Raw genomic sequence first — 13,645 nt, forward strand, 5'->3', positions numbered from 1 at the left:
GACTCTGATCTGTGAGGTTACAGGCTCCTCTACAGGCTGGACGTTTAGCTGGTTCAGAGATGATGATCATCTGTCCGACAGCAGCAGAGGAGCTGGAGGCTCTTACACTCTCAGTCCTGCTGCTCTACAGCACACAGGAGTTTATACGTGCAGAGCAGAGAGAGGACGACCAGCCTATTACACAAAGTACAGTAACACACAGCCACTGTGGATCACTGGTGAGTCTGTGTGACAGTACTTATGATTGTACTCATCCGTATTTGTGTTTCATTACAGTCTCTGGCACAAGGGGACAAAACCATCTGAAACCAATTTGAACCACAAAAACCTGCTCTCACTTCCCTCCAATTCTCAGTCTAAACCAGATCAGAATCACTATCAAATACAAACTCATAATATATAAATAGAGCATTGCGTTAGCAGCTCGAAAGTTTGTGGGTTCGATTCCCAGGGAACACACATACTGGTAAAAAACGTATAGCCTAAATGCACTGTAAGTCGCTTTGGATAAAAGCGTTTGCTAAATGCATAAATTAAAATTATAAATTGTATGCATAAGACCCTTCTTATTTTAAACTTTAGTGCTAAATTTCATCTTAATTTTATTAAATTACAGATATTATTATACAAACACGTATGCTGTCGATTTTGAGTGCGAGTTTCCTCTTTTCAGGTGTCTCTCCTTCAGTGTCTCTGGTGGTCAGTCCCAGCAGAAGTCAACACTTCTCATCTGACTCTCTCTCTCTGAGCTGTGAGGATCAGAGTAACTCTACTGGATGGACAGTGAGAAGATACACAGACAGAAACACAGAAGATTGTTCAAAACTAACAGGATCTACATGTCAAATCGTCTCTCTCAACACATCTGACGCTGGAGTTTACTGGTGTCAGTCTGAATCTGGAGAGAAACGTCATCCTCTAAACATCACTGTTCATGGTGAGTCCTGTTTCTAAGCACATCTATATACATTCTAATCTGTTATTTCTGTTATAGTTAAGTTAAACCTGTCCACATTCATCAGACAGTCTCTTCCCATTTAAATGGACAGTTTTTGGTCAGATTAATCAGCAAATTGGACTCCGTTTCATGCCAGCTGTTAAAAGTCTGACTACAAAACATACTCCCATGGCAATTCATAACTATTTTACAATGTGGCGAAATGATGGCTAATTTGTACAGTTTTGTAAAATCTTCTTATGGCCAACTGATGGTTAGGTTGAGGGATGGACCATTCACATACGAATTCATACGAATTTGGCAGCTAATGAAATGACTGCATAATGCTAAAAATCACATTGGAAGCATAAAGTACAATTCAGTTCATAAGATAGCAACATTTTTGCCCCTGAATAGTTTTGATGTGCTCTTACTATTTGCATTAAGCACACGTTTCTTGTGTTGTGTAGATGGTGATGTGATTCTGCTGAGTTCTGTTGATCCTGTGATTGAGGGAGATACTCTGACTCTACACTGTTTACATCGATCTACAAACTCCTCGATCCTCAGAGCTGATTTCTATAAAGACGGATCACTCGTCCAGAATCAGACGACAGGAGAGATGAACATCACGACTGTCTCAAAGTCACATGAGGGTCTGTACTACTGTAAAACAGAGAGAGGACAGTCACTGCACAGCTGGATCTCAGTCAGAGGTCTGGAAATGATGAGCGATTTTATGTATGTTTGTAATTTTATCATACATTGTCACTAATGAACATATCTTATCATGTTCTCCGTTCTCAGCAGCTTCATCTTCTCTTCTGGTCACTGGTGTGGTTGTGGGATTGAGTGTTTGTCTGTTGTTCTTCCTCTCACTGCTGCTGATGTGGAGATACAAGAAGAACAAAGGTGTGGAGCAGTTCATAACATGATTAATACAACTGAACAGCAACAATACAGTTTCTGAGTAAAGGCTCATGAGAAGATCTGAATATCAGACTAAAGAGTCACTGCAGATACTCTTGAGTGATCATAATGCTCTTTGTTTCTGTTATAGATCAGCAGCGTAACATTAACCAGACATCAGTCCCAAATCAATCTGCACAATCTCAACTGGAAAACTATCCTCTACAGTCTGGTCAGCCTCAATAACTAATTATTTAAAGGGATAGTACACATACAAAAATTTATTATTAATGTCTTTCCAAGTCTGTATGACTTTCTGTCATCTGTGGAACACACACAAAGAAAGATATTTTCATTATTTTGAACTATCACTTTAAGCTTCATATAATCTTTTTTTTTCTTCAAGACTGCTTTGCTTTTTACCTTTTATCCTCAAATACTTGTTTGCTGTCCAGCAGGTTCTGATCACATTTATGACGACGTGACTGAAGTGAATAAGAGAGACAGAGGTTGAGTCTTAAACTTTATTTATACACATATAATTCAAAAATCAACAAATATCGTTCAGTCATGTTGGCTTGAATTGTTTGTTTTAGATGATCCAGAGCCCTCGGCAGAGGTCACATATTCAGAGGTCACTGTTAAGAAAAAGATGGACAAAGGTTAAAAAAAAAAATTCTTAAATTCACCTGTACAATATTATCAGTCTTTAACCACATTATTCCATTTCTAATTCAACAAATAAAAAAAATCATATTTATTTCAAAATAATATCATTATTATTTTTCCAGGTAATACTAAGGCAGAGTCAAATAATGTGACATACTCAGAAGTTAGAACAAAAGGAAAGAAATGCAAAAGTAAAGGTGAGTTCCTGTTTTTTCCTGAAGTACAATATTTCCAGCATGTTCTGAATAATCTGATTGATCTTCTGTTTTGTAGATATTAATACTGCAGGACCCAGTGATTTGACTTACGCACAGATCAATGTATGCATTGATCTGTCAATTCGGTGCAAACAAACTGCATCTAAACACAACTGTCTGAATGATTATAGTGATTTTATAATATCAGGAAAATAAACCCTTTACAATCATAAACAGCACTAATAGAGCCAATTCATGCAACTTCAATTTCCAAATGTACTACATCAACCACGTCTGTATGTTGTTTACTGATGCTGCTCTCTTGAATTTCGATGATGAAAACAGGCATAGACAGACTAGAGTCAGATAGCATCCTGTTGTTTTTCATGATATGTGCTGGACTTTCTGATGTTCTGATTGAAATGAAATCTAAGGACAAACACAGAAGTAAATAAAGAGATGCTCTGAAATGCCAACAGCAGGTTACAGATCATGTGAAAACGTGTGAAATAAATCATTTTAACAGAACCTGGTTAAAAGTAAATAAAAAAATAAATAAAAGGTTCTTAATCATAATTCTTTTAGCTGGACATTATATTAACATTTTTTATCAAAATACATTTTTTAATCAATATACACTTGTGTTTTGAGGGCCTCCACTCCTTCATGTGATCATGGATTATCATTTATCAGTGTTGCAGATGCATGGCATTATGTTCATTCGTTGCCTCTCTGTTGTTCTCTATCAGGGAAGAGCAGTGAGTCTGGAGACACTCTGTACTCTGAACTGAACCACAACAGAGATAGAGGTGAGAGAAACACAAAGTCAAGCTTCATCACTATTACAGTCAAACCACTAACCTTACAAAATAACCATCATGCACCGGTTCTGCTACAGATCAGAATGATTCCTAAAGTCGTGTGGCTTGTTGAAGAAATATATAAATCTTATATTGTATCATTATTGTATTGTTATTGATCATCTGTGTTCTTCAGATGCTGATGCTGGAGTTGGTGATGCAACTTATGCTCTAGCTTTTTGGAAGAAGGGTCACAAAAAGATTAAAACACATAAGAATTCCGTTAGTTCTACAATGATTTTACAATAACTGACAACAAGCTCATAATTTGCGCTCGTCCCTGTGGATTGTGGCATATATCGGTTCCTTTCCATTTGAAACCTGCTTTAAGCGATTTGGTTCAAGTTATTTGTGATGATCAGAGTTTCATCATGATCTTAGAACTATAAAATGTCAAATGAATGAGCTCATTATTCATATCTCCTGCTTAATGCATCATCTTTTATCTGTTTAAAGGTCCCTGAGTGCAGAGAAGACAACAGACGGCTAAAAGAGATTCACACCAGCAGACACAGTAACGCTTGCATTGCTTAAGAAATGTGAATTGCTTATGCACATGCTTGATTGAAAGACTTTAGAGATAGACACTGTATTATCTGTACACATTATGTAGGCAAACAAATCTATCTGTAATATATATTAAATCATTTTCCATTTGAGCACTTTTGTTTAACAGCTTTAAGTGAAACTGCCCTTCAAGTTATTACATGATTTGACTGGTGCTGTACAGCAATTAAACAGTAATTAGGCACTTGTTTGATAGTTATATATAACACGTTCTTTGTCTTATAAAATAATGCCTGTGTTTTTGCCAAGACGGTGAGGCTAAGATTATTTTCTTGCATATGTTCATAAATACTGCTTTTTACATGAATATATTTTCCTCTGTTTCATATATGCTGTTTTTTGCTACAGTTAATGAAGTCAGAGATTTACATTTGCTAAATAAACACAAAAGAACAAACATTTGTATGTTTCCTTTGCATGATTTTTTCACAGTTAGGGTCATTTTAACCATAGGTAAAAGTAATTCCAGGTTAGTAGCACTAAACAAATCAGCATTTGGCTTTGAATGTTGAAACATTTAGATGAAGATACTACCTGACACTCGTGAAGGTCTGTTCACATGTGTGAGATTGATTACCTCCTGCTGTCAGTTTTAGTCCAGCAGCCTCTGGAGGGAATCCTGCAGTGGCATCAGTGGCTGACAGTATATCTTGATGGCATTGCTCACGGGCAGATGATCAGCATCATCTAGTTCCTATAAAAAGTGGAATAGAAGTTAGAGGTAAGGAGAGGTTGTTTCTTGAAGACTTTGAAACTGAATTTCTTAAAATGAGATGCATGATTAACAAACTAAGCCAGAAGAATATCATCAGCGGTGATGTGTCATAAAGTGACATAATGGGGCACATAATGGGAAATATGTATAATGCTGAGAATGATCTTGATTATTCATTTAAAACAGCTGTTGATATTTTTTATTTCCCCGTTTGTTTTGTTGCCCTGTGGGGTGTTTGTGTTCCCTTTTTCTCTCACAAGAGTTCTGTCAAAATTCTCCAGTGAATCCCCTCGACATCACTTGGATCAGCTGATTAATTGTTGTATGAATGTTTTATTAATAAATAAATGAATAATTTAAATTTAAATATAATTTATTAAAAACGTATAAATGTAATAATGTTTATTACTTTTTTATTTATTACTTATTTTATGACTTATCTTTTATGTATTATTTTTTTATTTATTACTCGATTTATTTGTTACTTATATTTTATTTATTATTTTATTTATTTATTATAAAGCATAAAGGAATAGAGTGAAGAAAATGCTAGGTCTAACTCTAGCATTGAAATAATCATTTTGAAATATTTGCAAATAATATCTTAAAATCTGCATGTTCACTCCTGGATCGGACAATACAAACACACTCACATACCATTTTTGAACATATTGTATATATTGCTTTTTTCTTGTGTTACTTGTACAATGCACTTTGGGTTGGCGTTTATTCTTGGACTCTGTGTTTATTTTGTGTGTATTCAATCAAAAACTATTTTAGGAGGTAAAGAAAATTAACTTTATTGGTGTAGCCTCTCCTACTTAGGTTGGGTCTTACAACTGATTCACACAAGTGGCATTTTAATGTGCGACCAGGTAATCGTGTTGCAGGAGTCATCAGTGTCCCAATCTTTAGTGGAGACAAACCACCACATACTGTGTCCTGACAATTAGGAAAACTATAGAAATTATGTTAATTATTTATATTATTAAAATATATAAACAAAGTTCAGAAACCTGAACAGAAGAGTAAAAGCAAAGCAGAAACAATAAAAACAAGTAGTTTTTAAGTTTGTTGTTTATAGGCCTACTTAGAGAGATTAAAAGGACAGAAGAGAAAAGAGATTTATTTTGCTTTCTTCTTAGTCTGAAGAACATTTTAATAGCCTAAAGAACCTTTTTTGGGGTTTTTTTGCAAATATGATTCAGTGGATGTTAAAGAAGTAGTTCACTTCCAGAATAAAGGTTTCCTGATAATTTTCTCATGTCGTTCAAGATGTTCATGTGTTTCTTTCTTCAGTCGCAAAGAAATTAAGATTTTTGAGGAAAACATTCCAAGTAGCACTCTGCATTTCAGCCCGAGCCCGACAGGGCCCGATTTATTTACGCCCCTATAGGGCCAGGCTCGGGCCCATTTTCACGTCATAGCTCAGATGCTCTGAAGAACATTTTAATAGCCTAAAGAACCTTTTTTGGGGTTTTTTTGCAAATATGATTCAGTGGATGTTAAAGAAGTAGTTCACTTCCAGAATAAAGGTTTCCTGATAATTTTCTCATGTCGTTCAAGATGTTCATGTGTTTCTTTCTTCAGTCGCAAAGAAATTAAGATTTTTGAGGAAAACATTCCAAGTAGCACTCTGCATTTCAGCCCGAGCCCGACAGGGCCCGATTTATTTACGCCCCTATAGGGCCAGGCTTCGGGCCCATTTTCACGTCATAGCTCAGATGCGGTCTGGGCATCGGGCCTGTTTTAGGCTTCTCCTTATGTAAAAAATAATAATAATTAACCGTGTTATTTCTCGTGGCCACTAAAGTATTCTCAGTTCCCACCACTCATGAATGCATGGGCCCGTGGGAAGAGTCATGAGCATGGAGTCTCTGTCCACAAACTTCTTCAAAGTTTATTATTACATCAGTAGAATATATAGATGCAGACCAATCTCAATGAACCCCCTTTCCAGTACCTCAACTCCATGCTTATCTTGAATGCCACAAAGACCCATAAACATCTGCGCATGCTCTAAGAGCTGATTCTTTGTAGCGAACGAGAAGAGCCGACTCCCATCGGGGAGAGCCGAATCTTCAGGCGGAGCCTTCTATTTTAGCCAAATTTAGCAATTGTGAATGGTTCAGTGTTTTCATAAAAGCCTTATTTTTATGCATTTATGCAACAACAACAAAAATACACATGCGGGCTAATCATATGGGAGGATCGACTAGGATCATACCATTATGTAAAAGAAGGAAGGGGGACACACACTCCGAAGATAGCAACCCTGCATTCCATTCGGAAGGGCTCATCCCTATGCCCTAATCCCTTCAAAGGGTTTACCCTCGGAGTGAGAGCTTCGAAGGGATGAAGGGTGTAGGAGACCAAACAACTGTTTCTTGAAGTGCCCTTCTGCGTCATCACATGCCCACACACAGGCACAGTCATCATGCAAAAAATCTGCGCAAAGGATCATGGGAGCACGAAGTGTCCATCAGTTGTACCCTTCGAAATCCTTCATTCCGAAGTGCCCTTTGAAGTGGCCAGTTTTGAGCACTTCGGTTTGGAATGACCCTTCAATATGGCGGCCATGATTGTTTTCACTTCGAAGTGCCCTTCGGAGGGCGATATATCCCGTTTGGAATGGACCGCAAGTGTAGTGGTCCAGGCCAGGTACACAGAGCGACAGAGAGAGGCGGTGGATACAGATTTAAATGCAAGCGCGTTGGTTAAGGTAGGAAGACACTGCATTGTTGCAACATCGGTCCCCTCAGAGAGAGTCTTCTCAAAAACAGGACAAATAATCACAGAGAGGAGAAATCGCATCAGCACACCCAAGCTGAGGCATCTGATATTTCTGAATGCCAACCTGCACTACAGACATGTTAAGACTTTTGCCTTTATTTATTTGATTTGTTTCCTGTGGTTCTGTGTTCAATTGTTCAATTAAAGTTTTATTAAAATGTTAAATAATAGTAACTGTATTTTTTGTAACGAAAAAATGCATAAAAATAAGGCTATTATAAAAACACTGAATAAAAAATTGCTTACCAACACACAAACCATTCACAATTGCTAAATTGGGCTAAAATAGAAGGCTCCGAGTGATACTAAATAAAGAGCCATTTGGGAGTCGTAAGAGCCGGATCTTCTAAGGGAGCCAAGCCAAAAGAGCTGAATCTTTGAAAAGAGCCGGTGTCCTGACATTTTATCCTACCTGTCAGATTGTCCTACCAGGGTTTACTGTGCATGCACACATCAATATTGCGTCCTTTGTCTCATACTGAACAACAATATTTAATGTATCTGCATTACTGTAAGGGTAGTTTTAGGGTTGGGGTAGGTGTAGACTTTAATAAAACACAATATAATAGGTAGAAAAATTTTATATAATAGGTAGAATAAATTGAAAAATGTATTGTTGGTTTCCTGTAGCTGTATCCCTTCTAGCTACAACCGCGAATATAACATATAATTACTGTATTGCATTACTGTAAAGGTAGGTTTAGGGTTGTGGTAGGTGTAGACGTTAATAAACCATAATTTTACAGGTAGCATTTTTCGTTGTCGAATTGTACTACCCACTGTTTTAATGGGAGGTAGCAAAATCTGACAGGGTAGCACAAATCGACAGAACACCGGACTTCCCATCACGACCATGTGCGTTACGTATGCGGTGCAGAAGCAGCACCGACTCATTTTGCTTTCACACAGAACGCATTTGCAGTCCGCTCCTCCGCGGCTGTTTACCACAAACACAACATTTATCCATTATTTTTCTTTCAAATCCAAACGTTGTTACTTTGTTTTTCTACCTCCACACGTGCATCTATTATGTTGCCTTGTTTATCTAAAAGTGCAATATTCCTTGTTTTAAAGTAAACCTAGCCAAAAAGCCACGTGTTGACTGTGAAACACAGCCTGGGAGTTCTGCTGGCTCGCCGTGGCGACAGCTTTAGATGACGCCACCATTAACTCTCTGTTCTGGCACAATTATCATCGCCCCGTGGATCTCCCGGACACCACGAGACTACGCTGGAGGGAAGGGATCCTCCGGTGTCTGGAGAGCGTCCTGCCCTGAGCCAGTACCAGCCCGCCGGCCGCTCTGAAGTCAAGCCCGCTGGCCGCACCGTTCTCCCTTAACCAAAGGAGGAGGATGAGGAGAAAAAGACTATTCTCCACCCTCATCCTAGCCCTAGAGCTCGCTCCAGTGTCGGCTCCAGCCCCAGAGCTCGCTCCAGCCCCCGAATCCAGCCCAAGGAGGGCTCCAGTTCCTGAGTTTAGCCCAAAGAGGGCTCCAGTTCCTGAGTTTAGCCCACGGAGGGCTCCTGTTCCTGAGTTTAGCCCACAGAGGGCTCCTTTCCCCGAGTTTAGCCCAGATAATCCAGCCCAAGGAAGGCTGCAGTTCCTGAGTTTAGCCCACAGAGGACTCCTGTTCCTGAATTTTGCACAGAGGGCTCCTTTCCCCGACTTTAGCCCAGAGAGGTTCTAGTCCCCGAGTTTAGCCCAGAGAGGGCTCCAGTCCCCGAGTCTAGCACAGCAAGGGCTCCAGTTCCCACGTCCAGCCCAAGGAGTGCTCCAGTCCCCAAGTCAAGTCCAGGGAGGGCCACAGTTCCCGAGTTCGGCTTACGGAGGGCCTCTAAAGACGATATTCTCCCCAATGATTTTTTTGGGGGTAGTAGGGGTCCATCCATGGATGCCGGACCGAGTGCCGAGGTCAGGCCCCCTGAGTTCCCTGCTTCGCCATGGCTCCCCAAGCTCCCTGTTCTGCCATGTCCTCCTGAACTGTCTGCTCCACCATGGCTCCCCGAGCTCTCTGTTCCGCCATGGCCTCCTGACCTGTCTGCTCCGCCACTGAAGCTAAGCAAGGTTGAGCCTGCTCAGTACCTGGATGGGAGACCTTCTGGGAAAACTAGGTTGCTGCTGGAAGAGGTGTTAATGAGGCCAGCAGGGGGTGCTCACCCTGTGGTCTGTGTGGGTCCTAACGCCCCAGTGTAGTGAAGGGGACACTGTACTGACACAAAGCACCGTCTTTCAGATGAGACGTTAAACCAAGGTCTTGACTCTCTGTGATCATTAACAATCCCAGGATGTCCTTCGAAAAAGAGTAGGGGTGTAACCCCAGCATCCTGGCCAAATTCGCTCTTTGGCCTCTGACCATCATGGCCTCCTAACCATCCCCATATCTGCTGAGTGGCTTCATCACTCTGTCTCCTCTCCACCAATAAGCTGGTGTGTGGTGGGTGTTCTGGCACAATATGGCTGCCGTCGCATCATCCAGGTGGAAGCTGCACACTGGTTGTGGTTGAGAAGATTACCCCCTTCTATGCAAAGTGCTTTGAGTGCCCAGAAAAACGCTAAATAAATGTAAGGAATTAATTCATTGTGTTTCCCTCATTTTTGATTATGTTTATTGATTTCAGGTGTTCATCATTGTGTCCCTCCTCTAGTCCTGTGTATTTAAAGAGTTTCCTGTTTTGAGTTATCTGTGCTCTCTGGAACGTCGATCCCGTGTCCTACGTCTGATTCCCTCGATGTCAATAAAGGCTGATGATTATGATTCTCCTGCGTTCTCCTTGTTCCTCGCTTCTCACAGTAGGCACACTGTGAAAGTAGAAATTTCACAATAAATTGATATAATTAAAGTCTACTGTGTTTCACAGTCAACATGTGGCTTTTTGGCTAGGTTTAAAACAAGGAAAAGTGCACTTTTTGATCAACAAGGCAACATAATAGATGCACTTGTGGAGGTAGAAAAACAGTTATTTAAGGTCTGTGGGATTGCTTGTAATAAAGATTTAAATGCAAAAGAAAAGGCACGAGAGCCGACTGTTTCGAGCTAATTCGACCTAGCCTACTACTAAACCCAAACCTAATCATACCCCTAACCTCATTCCTCGGATCACATAAGTTGGTGGGTCACAGAACTCATCACTACAACAGAATGAATCAGCATTGAATGAATGGTTTACTAACTAACTAATTAAGACAGTCCCTTGCTGCCACCTACTGGCATAACAATGCAACCTGCAAATAAATCACTGAAAAACCACAATTTCTTAAATCAATTTAAAAATTCTTAAATAAAAAAAAATCTAAATTGAATTTTGCATGCTTTATATCTGTATTGTGTGTTGGAGATAAAATTCTTAAAATATAAGCATCAGTTTTAGTGCAAACAAGTAATTACATTGCAATATAAATATTATAAAATAATAATTGCAGTTTGGTCTAGTTTTGTTTTCATAGTAGACAAACGTGACATTTACTTGATTATTATTGTTTATTTATTTATTTATTGACTACTTAAAACATACCAAGTTTTTCACAACGTTTCTAAAACATTTTAATTTGGTTACATTATTTTTTTTAATAAAGTTTTTAAAACATTGTAGCCTACAGCAACTTTACGGGAGAGTTAATGTTTCGGGGAAGACTGTCCTTCCATCTCCTTTTTCTCGTCACACATGTGTATGCAATCTGCAAAATGTTCTTCTCCACTCTACATTAAGAGTCACCTCATGTATTCACTGATCTATCTCTTATGTGTAAAGCTTTGGCAGCGTGAACGAACAAAACAAAGGGGTATTAGAACAATTACCGGAAGACATTTTCTGTGAAACAGTCTTTTAAGTAGAAAAACAGCTTTAACAACTTGCATGCACTAAAAGAGTAAATATCTTAGAATGGATCTCGTTTTTTCATTTTAATTTTTTTCTTCATGTATTTCTGTGTAGAGTTTTGTCTCCTCCCTCATCTCTTCTTGTATTGCGAAACACAGGAAGTGTCTGATTTAGCACACACAGCAGTGTTAAAACAGTCTGTTAATGTGTCAGTATGGGGTCCGGTGCGCTGCCTCTCACACTCTGTGAGTATTTAATTATATTCTACACTATCTTCTGTTTTTGTTTTTCTGTTTTTAATACAGTGTGTTCAGCTGAAGATAAAAGAATGGTTGTGCTGTGTGTAGGAGGGTCTATGAATCTGCAGTCTACTTATTGTACTCTTTGTTGTTGAAGTTCAATATGATAAGTTGCGTGTGGATCAGATACAGAGTTTCAGAGAACATGCATTTCTCTATCGCTTTTCATTCTCTCTGCCCTCTTATTGAAAATGAATTTTCCATATACTGGCCCAAAAATCACTGCATTTCATTGCATTAAACAATATATCAAACAAGCGGTATCTGCCAAAAAAAAAATAATATATATATATATATATATATATATGGGTTATTGTGAGTATGGTGCTTTCTTTCAAGCATTAAAACTGGAACCAGCAGCATCAGGTGGATTAGGCCCTTCCTCTGCCTCCCTGATATGCTGAGTGTTTGGCTAGCTTGCAGTATGCTTACCCTTGTGATTTTACAATCAGGCTGCAGGTCGAGCCCCTCTCGTTGAGAGCTGGGTTTGTGCTCCCTCAGCCAAGGTAGACTACTGCTAGTCGTTCCAGCATTGGAACATGCTGTAGGTTCACCCCCCTTCTCGAATTGAGAACTGGGTGTGTTGCTCCCTCAGCTAAATAACTGCTAGCTGTTCCACTATTGGAACATGCTGTAGGTTCACCCCCCTTCTCGAATTGAGAACTGGGTGTGTTGCTCCCTCAGCTAAATAACTGCTAGCTGTTCCACTATTGGAACATGCTGTAGGTTGAGCTCCCTCTCGATTGAGAGCTGGGTGTTTGCTCCCTCAGCTACAGATTTACTGCTAGCCACTCCAGCATATTAGCCGTAGACATAGCGTTTTGGCGATGCGCTATTTCTATCTATGGACTGCTTTTTCAGGGTGCCACGAGAACCCCTAGAACGGTAGTTTTGAATCCACATAGCGGGTAAGTGTGCATGTTATGCTTTGCCCACTTTTCTAAAATCCTGTAGCTAGAAATAAAATTAATGATTAATTCCCTTATCAAGAATTAATGAGTTAAATTCCTTACATTTTTTCGAGCGTTAATCCTCTCTGAGGAGTTGGATTCCTCGCTCCATGGGCTGTCCTCGTGGTAGTATTGAGCAGTGCTCCCCTTTTTTCAAAGGGTTACCTGGAATGAGCAACGTTATTCCTCTGAATTCGGAGTTCTCCTCTCACATGAGAAGTTTGAGTTCTCTGTTTCTCCAGAGCACCAGGAACCAGCAGCATCAGGTGAATAAGGGCCCTCCTTTGCCTCCCTGATGCGCTGAGTGTTTGGCTAGCTTGCAGTATGCTTACCCTTGTGATTTATAATCATGCTGCAGGTCGAGCCCCCTCTCGTTTAGAGCTGGGTTTGTGCTCCCTCAGCCAAGGTAAACTACTGCTAGCCGTTCCAGCATTGGAACATGCTGTAGGTCGAGCCCCCTTCTCGACTGAGAACTAGGTGTGTTGCTCCCACAGCTAAGTAAATTACTGCTAGCTGTTCCAGCTTTGGAACATGCTGCAGGTCGAGCCCCTTTCTCGAAATTGAGAACTGGGTGTTTGCTTCCTCAGCTAAATAACTGCTAGCTGTTCCACCATTGGAACATGCTGTAGGTTGAGCTCCCTCTTGATGAGAGCTGGATGTTTGCTCCCTCAGCTACAGATTTACTGCTAGCCACTCCAGCATTATAGCCGTAGACATAGCATTTTTTGGGATGCTCTATTTCTATCTATGGGCTGCTTATTCAGGGTGCCACGAGAACCCCTAGAACGGTATTTCTGAAATCCACATAGCTGGCTTTGCCCACTTTCTAAAATCCACATAAGTGGTAAGTGTGCACATTATGCTTTGCCCACTTTTCTAAAAATCCTGTATGGTAAGAGCTACGCGCAACGACTTCGTGCTCTTTCTGAGT

At 39.9% G+C, this 13,645-nt stretch overlaps 1 protein-coding gene and 1 long non-coding RNA gene across 2 annotated transcripts in view; both read left to right on the top strand.

Moving 5' to 3' along the window:
• LOC107564162 (sialoadhesin-like) overlaps window positions 1-2,928 on the top strand; it is a 57,003-nt gene extending 54,075 nt beyond the window's left edge. Inside the window, exons 7-14 of the mRNA XM_016249171.1 lie at window positions 674-937; window positions 1,408-1,653; window positions 1,745-1,849; window positions 1,998-2,078; window positions 2,302-2,355; window positions 2,443-2,508; window positions 2,638-2,712; window positions 2,789-2,928. Of these exons, the coding sequence (XP_016104657.1) occupies window positions 674-937; window positions 1,408-1,653; window positions 1,745-1,849; window positions 1,998-2,078; window positions 2,302-2,355; window positions 2,443-2,508; window positions 2,638-2,712; window positions 2,789-2,928 (1,031 nt within the window). The remainder of the gene's footprint in view (window positions 1-673; window positions 938-1,407; window positions 1,654-1,744; window positions 1,850-1,997; window positions 2,079-2,301; window positions 2,356-2,442; window positions 2,509-2,637; window positions 2,713-2,788) is intronic.
• A 182-nt stretch (window positions 2,929-3,110) lies between these two features.
• On the top strand, window positions 3,111-3,771 carry LOC107564154 (uncharacterized). Its single transcript, XR_001606191.1, has 3 exons — window positions 3,111-3,159; window positions 3,462-3,521; window positions 3,709-3,771. It is a non-coding gene; the product is annotated as an uncharacterized lncRNA (long non-coding RNA).
• The last annotated feature ends 9,874 nt before the right edge of the window (window positions 3,772-13,645 follow it).

The sequence above is a fragment of the Sinocyclocheilus grahami genome, unplaced genomic scaffold (genome assembly GCF_001515645.1).
Source record: "Sinocyclocheilus grahami isolate Dianchi unplaced genomic scaffold, SAMN03320097.WGS_v1.1 scaffold914.1, whole genome shotgun sequence".
Taxonomy (NCBI): Eukaryota; Metazoa; Chordata; class Actinopteri; order Cypriniformes; family Cyprinidae; genus Sinocyclocheilus; species Sinocyclocheilus grahami.